Raw genomic sequence first — 16199 nt, forward strand, 5'->3', positions numbered from 1 at the left:
TCTGTGCTCTGATCCTGCCTGGTGTCCGTCCATTCCTCCATGGCCGACAGTAACCGTTGCCCACGGACGGCTCCTTTGCAGTTCTTCGAGTATACATCCCAGAAGGAGATCTGCTACAACACCCACCAGCCCGAGGGGTGCTTGGCGGTGGAGGCGGGCGGGGAGAGCCTGGTCATAGAGCTCTGCCAGAACCCGGTCCCCGAGAACCACTACTTCCTCCTGCGCTAGGTGAGTGGGCAGTGTCATCTGTGCTGTCAATCTTGGGGCTGAAGTAGACCCTGGGAGTCTCAGGGAGGAGCAGGCCCCAGGCATGCTGTGATAAGGGACATGCTGGGAATGGGGGTGGGGTGGGATGGGGAACTGTTGGCGCCTTTGTCTTGCAGGATCCCTAATGCTTGGCCTGTCTTCTCTTGTTCACTTGGAGTTGCTGGGGGCTGGGCGGGGCTTGGGACCCGCCTGGGGGCTGCTGCTGCTGCTGCTGCTGCTGCTGCTGCTTGAATGTGGTCTCCTTAAAGCGGATGTGAGGGCAGATCCTGCGGGGGGAGGGTTGGGGTGGTGGGGAAACTGTTTTACTTCTGTAAAACACACCCCCATTTTCCCCAGCTCTGGAATCAGGGGGAGCGGAAGGGGAGATGGTCACAGGGGTCACCAAAGCACACACCCAGCCCTGGATTTATCCCACGTGGCCCCTCCTGAACTTCACCATTTACAGCCCTGGAGGTCCCAAGCATCACTGGGATGGCCCTGGTGGCCCCCAGCACCAGTGAGAACATACGTCTGACTTTTATGTTCGTGTGTAGACGTGAGGATGGCACTGTATGTACATGGTGTGTGTATGCATGTGTATAGATGTGTGGATTGTACTGTATGTGCATGTGTAAAAGTGTGCATTTTTATGTGTGTGCACGTGTATGTAAAAGTGAAGATGGACTATGTGTATGCATGTATGTGTGCACACTTTTGTTCACATATGTGTAGAAATAAGGGTAGCACTTTGTGTGAGCACCAGGCCTGGCTTCTTAAACTGTAGATCAAGACTACACACGGGGTTTGCATAACTTAAAAGATACTTGTTTTACTTTAAATTTATTTATGACGTAGGGGTCTGGAGCGATAGCACAGCAGGTAGGGTGTTTGCCTTTCAGGCGGCCAACCCAGGTTCAATTCCCAACATCCCATATGGTCCCTCGAGCATTGCCAGGAGTAATTCCTAAGTGCAGAGCCAGGAGTAACCCCTGTGCATCGCTGGATGTGACCCAAAAAGAAAGAAAAAATCAAATAAATTTATTTATGATTTATCAAATAAATATTTGTATCCTTATTTTACATACCTCAAAATCAGGGGCCACGGAAAAAATTTCCTAACAAAAAGAGGTTGCTAATGGAAAACTTTAAGAAGCTCATAGAGAGAGAGAGAGAGAGAGAGAGAGAGAGAGAGAGAGAGACAGAGACAGAGACAGAGAGACAGAGAGAGAGAGAGAAAGAGTGGGAGAGGAAAAAGGAGGAGAAAGAGAAACTTTATTATACATAATAGAGATTGAATAATAACAGTAAAACCTGAAAAATTGCCGGAAACAAGGACTAATAAGTTACTGTAGCATCAGACAGTAGAAGTCAGAGCAACTGAGTGGTAGGCATGTCTTGGGGAAGTTTAGGAAATCATAAATTGGTGGCAGAGGAGAGAGAGGAGGAGGACTGGGCCACTCTCCCTGACAACCACCATCCTGTTACCACGACTATTTCAATAAGTGGATCCATCATAGTCTGTGTGGGTGTGTGCCATTGGGCGGGGCGGGTCCTGCCAGGAATGGCTCGTGCTTCTGGATGATGAGGAATCCGTGTCATGGGGTCTCAACATGTCCAGAGCCTGTCACTGCCCACCCATGGTGCCTATCCCATCTATACCCCCTCTGCAGTGCCCCCCAGGAAGAGCCCCCCACCTTGCCCCAATGCTATGTGAGTTCCCACCCCTAGTGGCCAGTCGATGTTTCAGGATAAGGACCTACAAACCTCCAGGTATTTTCTAAGCCTCTCAAGGACTGGATGGACCTTTCCTGCCCAGAGCCTCACCCCAGTGTGGAACCCTTCACTGCCCACAAGCTCCCCAGACAGCACAAGCCCACAGTGACCCTGTGCCCCACCATCAGAGATGGATTTGATTCTCCGCCCAGCGAAAGTGAGAGGGGGAGATGTCAGAGCTACAGGAGACAGCCGCAGACCACTGGGGCCTGAATGTGCTCAGGGAAGGGAGGACAGGGGCACTCGGGGGTGCCATAGTGGGCACGGGCGATATGGGGGAGTTGGGGTTCCTTTCAGGCTGCAGGACTCGTGAGGGCAGCGTGGCCAGGCTGAGTGGCCCTAGTTGGGAGTGTGTGTATTGAGAGGGATTTCCAGAACAGGCCGGGAGCAACATGAGAGAAGCGTCCAGCTTCCCCAAGGCCAAGTCTGGTGTCCAGCTCCCAGTAGGATGAACTGAGTCTCAGAGAAAGGGGCAGAGCTGGGATGGGGAGATTCTGTGGGGTCATTAAGAGCCCTCCAGGGCTCAGAAAGGGAAGTCTCTGTGCAACACGGGGAACTGGTCAGGGACTGATTGGGTCTGGGGGCTCAAAGGCCCCACAAAGTGGCTGCTGCCAGTCTGGGAGGAAGCAGAGACAGAAGGACAGAGCGAACGTGGACAACGGATATGGCGGGAGCAAGAACTCTGCGGGCCTGAGAAGAGGAGAGGGGAAGGGCAGGGAGGGCAGGGGCTCCAAGGACAGAAAGGAGAGGGGCCTGGGGAGGGAGGGGCGGTGAGGACAGCAACCAGGACAGCCCCTCTGCCAGGCTCGCTGGGCTCCCACAGCAGCAGCCAGGCCAGACCTACGGGTGCTCAGGGGCTAATCCTGGCAGCTGCAGCTCAGCCTGGGCACGGGGGGACGTGATCTCTGGGAATGAGAAAGTCGTGGACTGAGCTATGGGAGACCGAAAGGGTCAGTGCTCCTGGCCCACCATGGGGCCCACAGAGTTCCAAGCCACCATCGTCGGTAGGGGGCAGTGCCCGAGGGTCCGGGTGGGGGTGGGGAGGCCCGTAAGGCCCACCAGGGCAGAGGCTGGTGCAGCCTTCATCCTGAGGTTGCCCCGGGAGCTCTAGGTTTCCCCCTGGCCAATGGGGTTGCAGCCCCGAGGCCACGCCCCCATCCCTACCTATAAAAAAAGCTCGTGGCCCCGCCCCTCGGGGCACCCTCTCTCAAGGATGCTTGAGAGGGAAGTGGCCCCAACACACCTTCCCCCTGTTGACTGTTCGAGGGGTCATCTAGGGGTCACCTCCAGATGGTGACCCTTCCACGGGTCATCTACGGGTCACCTCTAGGGGTCATCTCTAGGGGATCTTTGGAAATTGGCAGAGCACAACGGACGGTAAGAAAAGGCCCTGCGTTGGCCCTGCACTGGTCACTGTATGGCCCCGAGGCCACAGGATCAAGCCCGGGCCCATTTCCAGCAAGTCTTCCGGCAGTTTTGTCCCCAGCAGCCTCTGTCCTCGTCAGGGTCTGCCGGGACTCTGGGATGGGAGTCCCCAGAGAGCCCCTCTCCAGGACCTGTCCGTTCCTGTCCCCAGAATAGCACCTCCTGGGCTTCTGCTGTCCAAAGACCTGGGTGGCTGAACACTGGCTCCCCAGCTCAGGAAACAATGGGGGTGGGAGCTCAGGGCAATGCCGAGGAGCTGCCTCAGTGGCGCTGGGGAGTCAAAGTAGGGTCCCCGGGTGCGCAGACCCCTCACCACAGACCCTCCTGCCAAAAACCACTTAGCGTGCGACCACACTCTTCCCCCTAAGTTAGGACTGAAAGAGATGGAAGAACAGAATTTTAAAACATCAGATATATCTTGTAAAGGCGGAGAGTCACATGGCAGCGCCACATCCGTTAGGGGTGAATGATTTGGGCTGGTGCTTGGCACCAGGAGTTTGAAGCCTGTGATGTCCGAGGAGGGCAAGGCAGGGAGGAATCACCCAGAGTGTCCTGAGGCCACGGCCACATCCCTGCCTATAGAAATGCTCGTGGCCCCGCCCCTCGGGACACCCTCTCTCAAGGAGGCTTAAGGGAGAAGTGGCCCCAATGCACCTTCTGCATGTTGACCCTTTCCCTAGGGGATCATTGGAAATCGGCAGAGCATGAAAAGATGGGAAGAAAAAGTGCTAGGTCGGTGCTAACCCACCAACACTGGGCCATGCGCTGGTTCTGCACTGGTCAGTGTGTGGCCAGGAGGCCCAGGATAAAGCCCCCGGCCATTTCCAGCCAAGTTTTCAGGCATTCTTGTCCTCCAGCAACTTCTGCCCTCGACAGGGTCTCTCGGGACTCTGGGATGGGAGTCCCCAGAGACCCTCTCTCCAGGCCCAGTTTCCTCCTGCCACCAGAATAGGATCTCCTGGGTTCCCACTGATCAAAGAACTGGGTGGCTGTACACTGGCCCACCCAGCTCAGGAAATGATGGGGGTGGGATCTCAGGGCAGCACTGAGGAACTGGGGAGTCAAAGCAGGGTCCCCGACTCCCAGACCCCTCATCACAGTCCCTCCTAGCAGTGGGTCTAACTGTGCGAAAATACCCCTTCCCTCTTGTTTGGGACAGAAAGAGCTGAAAGAACAGAATTTTAAAACATCAAGTGTATCTTATAAAGACGGAAGATTGCTTGGCAGAGCGTCATCCTTTAGGGGAGAGTGATTTGGGCTGGTGCACAGCACCAGGAGCTTGAAGCCTGTGATGTCTGAGGAGGGCAAGGCGGGGAGGAGTGACTTCGAGTGTTGAGGGAGGGGCCCTGTGAATGGGGCACTGTGACAGGGGAGAAAGGCTGGGAGCAGGAGCTGGGCGAGTCTCCCCGTCCCTCCGCACCTGTGTCCTGCTCTGCGGGCAGCCAGAGGAAATGGGGTCAGCTGTCCACTCCCCAGAATTTTACGACCATGAAAATGCAGAGAGCTCTAGGGCCGGGACATAGAACGCTTGTTTCTAGTTGTCCCTCGTGTCCCTGCCAGCACTGCCAGGAGGGCTCCAGTGGGTCCAAACCAGGAAAGAATCCAATTTGTAAGGGGTCCAGAGGAGCAGATGGCGGTGAGAAATGAGCAGACCCCGAGATGAGCAGGAGGAACCAAGAGTCGGTGCTGTGGACCATGAAGTTTGGGTGGGGTTGAAGGTCTGGGGTCCTTGACTGTCTGCTTCCTCTCAGGTTTACCGGCCTCTGGGTGCCCCCGAAACAGTCACATCGTTGACAACATTTCCAAGGACAGGTGGAGGCAGGAGGTTCCAGGAACAACGGGTGAACCCAGAGAACAACTGCGGATGCGAGTGGGGGATGAGGGGACTGAGCTGGGGTGAGAGAAGCGGGCACAGTGCTGCCCGGAGTCTGAGGGCTGTGGGGTGGCTGGCCGGGAGCCCGGCCAGGCTCGAGTTGTGTCTCTGTAACAGTGGAAGGGGTCTGGGTAACATTTCCCAGTCTTGGAGCTGGGCGAGTATCATCTCCAATTATCACCTATCATTCCAACATGTCTTCACTGCGAGCCCACGAAAAGTTGCCGTACTCGAAGAGTTTTGAGAGAGGGGGCAGGGGTTTGCTGGCCATCAGCTCCCCTCCACCCCGGGGTATTCTTGGGGCATAACCATTCAGTCTTCTGGGCTGTGACTTTCCTGGTCTGTGAAATGGGCTGGTGAGACCCCCTGTGAGGCCAAGAGCCTGCCTTGGGTGATGGCAGGAAGGACAGGTCAGAATGCCCTGAGGGCTTTGGTGGCACTGACTGGCCCACACTACACAGAGGGGTCTGGAGTTGGCAGTTGCCAGGTAGGAGTCAGGGTCCGAGGCAGAGGGAGACCCAACTCCTAGGCTCTGGGACAAAGACGCCATGGGGGCCTGTGGCTGAGGGTCTGAGCCCTGCATCTCCTGGCTGGGATGTAGTCGGCCCTCCTGCCTGTCCTCACAGACACTGTCCTACCTCCCACAGATGCCGGGGCAGGACTAAAAGGTGCAGTGCCAGTGGCCTCCCTGGGGCCGATTCTGCTGGTACCTGGAAATGCACATAGCTGCCGACAAGAGCACCTGGATGCCCGCTGTCACCTGGGCTCCAAGGAGGAGCAGCTGTACCAGCGGATGCTGCGGCAGAAGCAGACCATAGACCAGCTGCTGCAGGTGCCACCAAGGCTGCAGGCCCTGCTGGAGGCCGCCATCAGGGAGCTGAGGGAGACCAGGTGAGGGAGGGGCCACGGGCTCTGGGGCAGGAAGGCCCTAGACCTGCCTCCTCAGCTAGTGCCTTCACCCCAGGTGCTCTTCTGTGGGACTCAGCAGCAGAAACAGCAGCTGCAGAACCTGGTAAAGTGAAGAGGAGTCCCGGAAAAGGGTGAGTGACAGGGAGAAGCCCCTGTGGGTCAGAGGGCGGGGCTACTGGGGAGGGGAGCCAGGCGGCCCCACCCGCAGCCCCCCACCTCCCCTGCTTGACTGAGACCCTAATGCTGCCCCACATCCCATCCACTCCAAAGGGATTGGCGTGGAGACGAGCAACACACAGGTGCTCCTGGACACAAAACATGAGGAGCTGGAGGCCACAGACAAGGAGGAGGCACAGGAGGCCAGGCAGGAGGAGTGCCAGAGTCCAGGAGCTGGAGGAGTCAGTCAAGTCCCAGGGGGCAGGGACCATGGCCTGTGTGAGATCCAGAGACGCTCCTGTTGCTGTCCTTAAGGAAGAGGAGTCCACCCACATCGGACCCAGGTCCTGTAATGACCCGCCGAAAATCCAGAAAACGCAGCTGGTCAGCAAGAGCTCCACTGGCAGCCTGACACCCAGCTGACACCTTGATTTTACGGCACCTATGCACCCTGCCGCTCTCACCCAATTGATCTAGCCCAGCCCCGTCCTCCCCACGCCACCCGAGTTCTGCCTTCTTCCTCTGCCCTTTGCTCTTCTCCCTCCACTAGAACCAGGGATATCCCTCCCTGCAAGACCAGGGATCAGGGCAAAGCCACAACTATTCTCCATCTCAATACACAGGATATCAGGGGGACAGTAAAGTCTCCATCCACTAGACCCCGAGATGTGGGGTAAGAAATGTCCCCACCCCTAGACACCCCAGGGATCAGGGGGCACAGTTTCCCCCTCCAATAGACCCCAGGAAATGGGGGTGCCAGAGATGCCCCCCCACTAGACGCCAGGATTCGGGGGGGGCAGAGATGCCTCCCCACCACTAGACGCCAGGGATCGGGGGGGCCAGAGATTCCCCCCCCCACTAGAGGGCAAGTATTAAGGGCGGGCAGAGATACCCCCCCACCACTAGACGCCAGGGATCAGGGGGGGGCAGAGATTCCCCCCCACTAGAGGGCAAGGATTAAGGGGGGGCAGAGATGCTCCCCCCACTAGACGCCAGGGATCGGGGGGGCCAGAGATTCCCCCCCCCACTAGAGGGCAAGTATTAAGGGGGGGCAGAGATGCCCCCCCACCACTAGACGCCAGGGATCGGGGGGGCCAGAGATTCCCCCCCCACTAGATGGGAAGGATCAAGGGGGGGCCAGAAATTCCCCCCCCCCCACTAGATGGGAAGGATCAAGGGGGGGCCAGAGATTCCCCCCCCACTAGATGGGAAGGATCAAGGGGGGGGCCAGAGATTTCCCCCCCCCCACTAGAGGGCAAGGATCAAGGGGGGGCCAGAGATTCCCCCCCACTAGATGGCAAGGATTAAGGGGGGAGAGATGCTCCCCCCACTAGACGCCAGGCATCAAGGGGGGGCCAGAGATTCCCCCCCCACTAGAGGGCAAGGATTAAGGGGGGGAGAGATGCCCCCCCACCACTAGATGCCAGGGATCGGGGGGGCCAGAGATTCCCCCCCCCCACTAGATGCCAGGGATCAAGGGGGGGCCAGAGATTCCCCCCCAACTAGATGGGAAGGATCAAGGGGGGGGCAGAGATTCCCGCTCCCACTAGAGGGCAAGGAAAAAGTGGGGGCCAGAGATTCCCCCCCACTAGATGGCAAGGATTAACGGGGGGGCAGAGATGGCCCCCCACCACTAGACGCCAGGGATCAGGTGGGGCCAGGGATTCCCCCCCGACTAGAGGGCAAGGATCAAGGGGGGGCCAGAGATTCCCCCCCTCTAGATGGCAAGGGTTAACGGGGGGCAGAGATGCCCCCCCACCACTACACGCCAGGGATCAGGGGGGGCCAGAGATTCCCCCCCACTAGAGGGCAAGGATAAAGGGGGGGCCAGAGATGCCCCCCCACCACTAGACGGCAGGGATTGGGGGGGGCCAGAGATTCCCCCCCACTAGATGGCAAGGATTAACAGGGGGGCAGAGATGCCCCCCCCACTACACGCCAGGGATCAGGGGGGGCCAGAGATTCCCCCCCACTAGAGGGCATGGATCAAGGGGGGCCCAGAGATGCCCCCCCACTAGACGCCAGGGATTGGGGGGGGCAGAGATTCCCCCCCCACTAGATGGCAAGGATTAACGGGGGGGCAGAGATGCCCCCCCAGCACTAGTCGCCAGGGATGGGGGGGCCATATATGCCCCCCCCACTAGACGCCAGGGATGGGGGGGCCAGAGATGCCCCCCCAACCTCTAGACGCCAGTTATTGGGTCGGCCAGAGATACCCCCTCACCACGAGACGCCAGGGATCGGGGGGCCAGAGATGCCCCCCCACCAATAGAAGCCATGGATTGGGGGGGCCAGAGATGCCCCCCAATTACTAGACGCCAGGGATGGGGGGGCCAGAAATGCCCCCCCCACCACTTGACGCAATTGATCGGGGAGGCCATAGATGCCCTCCCCACCACTAGACGCCAGGGATCGGGGTGCCGAGATGTCCCCCTCCGCAAGGTCCGAGGGATCAGAGGGAAGAAATGTCCCCCTCCACAAGGTCCAAGGGATCAGGATGGCAGATATATCCCCCCAGCACTAGCAAACAATGATTTGGAGGTCAGAAGTTACAATTCAGCTCTCCCCTCCCCATTGTGGGGTCCTGTTTCTGCGCATGACAGCCCTGAAGCTTGGCCGCTGGTACCATCCAGTGACCGGATTCTACACACTCTTTGGGGCTGTTTGGGGACTTTGTATTGCTGGCTGAGAAGAGGGAAGGAGGAAGGCGGGCTTTCTTCCTGACCGCCACTGTCTGATTTTCACGATTGTAGCAATAAATGGATCTATCCCAGGCCTGTGTGGGTGTGTGTGTCACTGGGCGGGGCAGGTCTGGCCAATAGTTGACAATTGCTTCTAGATTGTGGGAAGCCTCGGCCATGTCACCATGCCAAGACGCGTCACCTGCCTGCCCCTGTGTGAAGCCTGTCAATGACCCCAGGAGAGTCCACCCCAAGGGTTGAAGGTCTCAATCACGGATGCGTCCCCAGGAGGGAGGGCAGGATGCAGCACCCAGAGCCCTGCCTTCCACTGCAGCACCTCCATGGCCTCCCCTGCCCCTGGTGCCTGTTTCCCCATTCCCCTCTGCAGTGCACCAGGGACAGACCCCAATTTGCAACCTAGTGGCCACATCAGGTTTCTCAGGATGAGCACTTGAAAGTGCTCCTGCAGCAGGTGGGTCCAAGGTGCTGTCCCCTCAGCCAGGCTCCCCCTGGATGGCACCCACCCTAGCAGGAAGACAGTGTTTTTCAGTGGAGCAGGATGGGGCCGTGGATGGAACATGTTTCTAGTGTCCCCGAGTCTGTACGGAGCTGATCCCTGATAATAGCGCCACACTTCTTTGTGGACCATCAGATTCCCTAATACAAGTCCCACTGCCACCATCACAGCACGGTCAGACCCCTTGTAATAGAGAACCAGGCCCCGACTCCTCTTTGCTCCTGCACACCTGGACCTGTTGGGACAGCCTTGGCTGAGTGACACTCTACTGGTGACAAGAAGTGTGTCCAGATTCATGTATCAGACCAGATGGTAAATCCTCAGAAGGCAGAGCCATCCTGTTCCAGTCATTTCCAGGAATTTGGTCAGCCATGCCCCTTTCTGCCTGTCACATTCCTACTTGGATTGGAACCAGGGTTCGGGGAGGCACCAGGGATCAGCCTGGTAGGGCTGTTCAGGGCAGGCACAGGCTGGTCCCGGTTTACCCCTCGGTGCCCAGTTCATAGCCCTTCCCCTCTAACTGCACCATGGGCCTGGGGCCGCCCGTTCACTCTCATGGATCTTCACACCTCACACATATCCTGCACACCCTCTCGAAGCTTCTACTGGGGCTCTGGGCTTAGTTCTCTGTGTCCTGCCTCTGGGCCCCTGGGCTCTGGAAACACCAAGTCCAGGTTTGCCTTGAGGTTTGGGGAGCTGGGAGACTGTGGGAATCAGCGGCTTGAGCCCTCTCACCCCTTGCCGGTGGTGAGAGCTGTTCTCCCATTGAACGACTGTCTTTGGAGTTTTTCCTTTTAGGATCATACAGAGTCTCACCAAGACAGGTGGCACCCAAGAATTTGCTGGAAGCATCCTAGTGTATTCCATGTGTGCAGGCTCTACCCAGCTGTCCCCCAAAGGGGCAGTAGCAGGCAACAGCATGATTATGTAGGTTGTTTACAGGCTACCTTGATTCTGTGGTAACAACTTTCATCTAACATGCAGTGGTGCCTAGTGCTCTCATGTGCTCCCACAGTGGTGACTCCAGTTTCTACGCTCAATGTTCGAGCATTCCCGTGAGCCCCTTCCATCCTACTCGGGTAACCTGCTCTCCCTTAGTCTCTTGCTCGGTGAGAGATTTGGGAACCCCATCTGGGTCAGACAGAGGGACAGAGACATATAAATAAAGTTAAGGAAATAGGAGTAGCTTACTGGGGGGCTCCCGGGCGGACTCTCCGAACCTCAGGTGAGGCAATGGTACACCTGCGCCCTGGGTTAGACTCAGGGGGCTTTTAAGTTGTCTTGGTCTGGTCCTAGTCATCTGTTCGTGGGTCAATGGTAAGGAACCTGGAATGAAGCCTGGTGGCTTCCTGTCACCAAGTGGGCATTAAGTCTTGTCTTCCTCACCTGGGACAAGGTGATCTCTGACTCCAGGAATGTTGCTGTCCACTCAGCCGGTTGCCATTTGGTTCTGGTCACCATTTTGTCAGAGCAAACCTCACATTGGATTCTTGTCAAATTTGGTGATTCCTGACCCATCCATCTTGTCCACCTCCTAGAGCGGGTCTCTCAGAGGTCCTGCCTAGTTTTTCGCTTCTGCCTCTTGTTGCCTCCTTGGTTCCCTCCCCTTAGGCTTGGCAGACAGAATCATTTGCGAGCCCCCCTTAGCTCACCCCGCTGCGGCTGATCCTGACAAACTAGCACCTGCAGGTTAATCTTCTGGCGATGCTCAGTGATGAGTTTGTCTGGGATTGTTTCCCATTTCTCTCCTGACTCTGAGAGATGTCCATTCTACAGTGAGGCCCTCAGGAGTGGCCAAACCTGACCACGGCTGGGCCTGACCAGCCTCCAGCTCACTGGCCCTTCTCGAGTTCATTCTTTCAACTGGCTCAAAGCCCCCTCCCCCTCCTGACTGGTTTGAGTAGAGCAGTGTTCAGTCATTGAAGAAAACACCTTTTCCTCCCTACTGGACACTGAGCAGGCCCAGGGCCCATTGATTGAAAAGACAACTGCAGCCAGGGAGTCAGTTTGGTTCTGGACCCTTACTGCCCATGGCATTCTGGACCTTAAGGAGTTTTTCCACCTGGGTTGCTACTTGAGTTAGAGACCCTCTGCCTGTTCCCAGTCACCACAGCCCCCATCTGGCCTCTGGGGCACACAGAGTAGTGAGGAGACCAGAATCAGCCGTGGGGGTGGGGTGATGTGTTTTCACCTCTGGGCTGCTCAGGTAAATGAGCAAAGCACAGTTAGCAGGTATATCCCCCCTGGCCCCCCCGCACCCTCGTCAGGATCCCACCATCCAGGGTATATTCTCAATGACTCCATGCTCATCAAGGGTCAACTGTCAATCAAGATGAAACTAGCAAACTGGTCTGCACTTGCTGGTGACCTTTGTCAGGATTCCTGCGCCGCACCCCGCCTCCCCACCCAGACTCTGTCTCCTTCCCCTGTCTGGTCTCTACAGGTACCTTCAGAGTTTGCATCTGCTTTGGCAGCCTCAGGCAATCCACGGTGTTAGCTCAGTGCACCAGAGAGTCGACCCTGCGGGCTCAGCACTACTCCCCATTTCTATTACTGTTAGTATTTGTGACCAAGGAGACCAGGGCTAGTCTAGGTGCTGGCAGCAGTGCCGTTGGGGCAGACCCTCAGTGCCCGAGCGTTTCTTGCCCTGCTCACACCCAGCATGCCTCCAGCTCTCCCTGCCAGAAGACCCACGGTTCTACACTTGGACACGGTAACAAGTTGCTGATGCAGATGTTTCTGTTTCCTCACCTCTTTAAGTTAAACGTTTACAGCAATGGTGAAATTTGCTTCTCATCAATGTTGCCTGTCATCTTGCATAAGCTCAGTAAGAGAATTACAGATTCCTTCAATCTGCTGCTTCAAATTTAGTTCAATGTAAAGTCAGGCATGAAAGGTCAGATCTGTTGGCTTTTCCTGGCCCATATCATCTGCTCCTACTCCCCAGACTCCAAATCTGGGGCCAGTTTTATTTTGTCTATCCCAGACTCAAGGGTTCCTTGACAATTCTTTTGGCCAGAGACTGTCCCATGCTGTACTCTGGACCATATCACATGTGGGACCTGAGGCCTTCCCTTGTCCAAATCAGGGTCACCTGGCGCCTGTCCGAGGTCCATCCAAGGCCCTCCACGTGATGCACATTTGAGAATGTTTGAATGAAGGACAATCACGGGGAAACTGAAGCTTTAGTAAGATGAATGTCCAGGATGAGATCAAGACCCACCTGTGACTGCATCAAGCATCAAGCAGTGTCTGTGTGGGGGTCTCTTTGCCAGGAGCCCAAGAGAATACCAAGGCCATCAAGGAGAGAAAAACTAACATTTCCCTGATATTCTAGTCTGGGAAATAACGCCCTTCGTTCTACATAGTTTCACACCAGAAAATTCCCAACATCCTCACTGAACCACATGCCAAATACCAAAGGAAACATATGGGCTTTACCTGGAACTTGGGAGTCCACATCCTAGACCAATCAATGCCCTCAACCCCACATAAAAATTCTAGAGTCATTTTGGCGGGGACCCCACATTGTAGATGCAAGAGAGAAATAGTCACAGGCTAGGAAACAGCAGAGACCCGATGAGGCCCGCATGGGATCCTCACACATCCGCACTGCATTTACAGGCAGCTCCTGGGACACGGCCAGGGCAAGGCTGACTGCTCAGTGGGATACCAAGCAGGTCCCCTCTTCTGCCAACACTCTCTGGGTCCCCTGTGTCTTCCTGAGTGTGGTGAGTCTAGGGCATGATACCTGCCGCTGTGAGAGCCGTGGGGTTCAGGGACTTTGCAAAAGGGTCCGTTCCTGTGGGGGGGAGGGGGCACTTGGAGGGCTTCTTCCTTCCAGTCCTCACCCAACACTAGCCCACAGTTGGAAATTTGGTGCCTGAGCCCACAGGGTCACAAGGTACTTCCCCATGGGCTAGGAAATACATGTCATCTTGCACTTCCTGAAAGTCACGGGGTAAGTGGAAGGCTCCTCTTAGGGCATAAAGGTGGCAGGGTGAGGGGCGTGCTGGACATGTGCCAGCTCTGACCTCCGGCAGCTTAGAAATGTAGTGGCCCTTCAGCGCAGTTCCTGACCTCCCAAAGAACACCAGACCCCCACTCTGTTCTTCCAAGACTGTGGTGAGCCACCCAGGAGACACACATATAATACTATGAGTATTTTACCTGTCATGTCATGTCACGGTTACCCAGGCCTGGCCATTCTGAATATGAGAAACCAGGCCAGCTTAGTGTTCCCAGGTGGCCTCGGACCTTCATCTTCTGTAGGAGTGTCCTGGCAGGCAGTTGTCCATCCCATCCCTATCTGAGGTTGGGAGACCTCCTGGTCTTCAGGATTTGTCTGGACCCTGAGAGCAGGGGCCAGGCTGTGGTCAGTCATTGCAGATCTGCAGATCCCTGGTTGTCCATAGCAGAGACCATTTCCAGTTCTCCCTTTGGCCAACGTGCCTGAAACAACAATTCTATTTTTTGTCCAAATTTGAAATCCTTGAGTGTTAAAAGTAGGTAAAGGGATATTCCTGATACCCTTTCAGTACCTATATTGTAAACCACAAAAAGGGAGACAAAGAGAGAGAGACAGAGACAGAGAAAAAGAGAGAGAGAGAAAAGGCAGAGACAGGGACAGACAGAGACAGAAACAAACAGAGAGAAAGAGAGATAATAAAAACATCTTCCAAAAAGGCTGACCTGAATATCTGGAAAAAACCCAAGTGCCTGAGAACGGATGACTGGTTAAATGTCACGTCCGGCACTGCGGGGCCGAGCCAGGGTGGGCCGTCAGGGTGAAATCAGCACTCGAATCACACAGGGTTCCGTCTTTCAGGAGATGGCATGAATGCGTGCGTTTATTCAGAGCACAGGTACAGACTTAAGTATGTTTCCACAACCCACCCAAAAGAAAGGAAAGGGGATGGGACGTGGGAAAGTGGATGGGACGATGAATAGAGCCATGCACCGTTGGTAAGTCACAGTGGGCAGAGCCATGCACCGTTGGTCAGCCACCTGGTGACCCTTTCGACCTAACGCTACCGGTCGGAGCGGCCTGCTTTGTTGCAGTTTTGACATATCCATAGAGACTGCTGTTCCTCGTACATCATTTACAAATCATTTACGAGGGTGCATTTTCCCCAAACTGAAACGTCATGTACTGGGAAGCTGCCCAGCTTTGTCCCCCAAACTGAAACCTCCTATACTGGGAAGTTGCCCAGCTTTGAGCAGGACAAAGGGGGAATGAAAAATCAAGCATTCTTTTACTTGGTCAGTAGGCAACATCTCACCCCTTTTTCCAATTATGGCACGCCAGGACCCCTGTCTTAGGTCGTCCGTCGCCCCGCCGTGGTACCCGTCATTGGGGAGAATGCTTTAGCCCCTGTCTTAGGTGTGCGCGGCGGTGACAGAAGTTGCCCGTCATTGGGTATCCTGGGCAAGGGCATACTTCCTTAACCACGAGGAGGCACAGGGGAGGATTGATGACATTTCTACCAAACCAGGCAGGACCCAGTGTGGCTTGACCAGAATGGAGCATGGCTCAGAAAAGAGGGGCAGGGGTAGGGTAGAGGGGTGATGGGGATCTCTTCGTTCAGTGATCGGGGGGGGGGGGTTCTGTACAGTTCCGGTCCGCACTCCTTCTCCTCCTGCGTTTTCCGGTACCGGCCACGGGATCAGGTCACTGCAACAGAGAAAGGAAGAGGCTTCCCAGGCCCATTAGAAATACCTTTCTGAATAGGGCTGCTCTTTGCTAGTTTCTCTCAGTTGCATAAAGTGAATTTGAGTGATTTGCCGATCAACCCTGCCAATCTGGTCTCTGACAAATGAGACAAGTCGACTCAGGATGCAGGGCCTGAATGTAAGCATCAGTAATAGTATGATCAGAGGGCCTGCTATAGTAGATATCAGGGTGGTGAACCAGGGGGATTGATTAAACCATGACTCAAACCACCCTTCGTGAGCCTCTCTGTCCTTCTTACGCCGTTCCAGGTCTTCTCTCAGCTTAGCCATGGAATCTCGACTACCCCCGTGTGGTCAGCGTAAAAGCAGCATTCTTCTCCCAGCACTGCACACAGCCCTCCGTTTTTAAGGAAGAGCAAGTCGAGCCCCCTCCTATTTTGCAAGACTACTTTCGACATGGAGGTCAAGGACTTTTCAAGATGGCTAATAGATTTTTCTATTCGGTCCAGGTCCTCATCAATAGCTGCTCTTAGAGAAGATAGACCAGAATGTTGGGTTACCAGAGCAGCAATGCCAGTGCCGGCACCTGCCAGGCCTATGCCAGAGTGGAGATGGTTAGTGCGGATATGGGTTCCCTGCGGTTCCTACGCAGGACATCAGGGTAATTGGACCAATAGTCAAGGAGTACCTCAGAAGGGTGGTATATAATTTTTGGGACAACTATAACCATAAGACAAAATTCTTGGGAGGCATTAAATACTGAGCCTGCCAAGTGGGGAGTTAATCCTGAACGTGAACAGGCCCACCAAGCTCCCATTGTTGGTGAGATCCAGGCGGAGTTACTCCATCCCGGGGACTCCACATTCTGTGCACACAACTCCTTCTTGTTTTGAGGGACTGTACCTACACATGTCCCTTGACCGCTAATTTGGGTCATGGTTAGTCC

General features: G+C 55.7%; 1 protein-coding gene across 1 annotated transcript in view; it reads left to right on the forward strand.

Annotated features, from left to right (window-relative positions):
• LOC130026613 (polypeptide N-acetylgalactosaminyltransferase 12-like) overlaps positions 1-16199 on the forward strand; it is a 144829-nt gene that overhangs the window by 15750 nt on the left and 112880 nt on the right. Inside the window, exons 9-10 of the mRNA XM_056117449.1 lie at positions 82-221; positions 801-816. Of these exons, the coding sequence (XP_055973424.1) occupies positions 82-221; positions 801-816 (156 nt within the window). The remainder of the gene's footprint in view (positions 1-81; positions 222-800; positions 817-16199) is intronic.

The sequence above is a fragment of the Sorex fumeus genome, unplaced genomic scaffold, assembly GCF_029834395.1.
Source record: "Sorex fumeus unplaced genomic scaffold, SorFum_2.1 ptg000034l, whole genome shotgun sequence".
NCBI lineage: Eukaryota > Metazoa > Chordata > Mammalia > Eulipotyphla > Soricidae > Sorex > Sorex fumeus.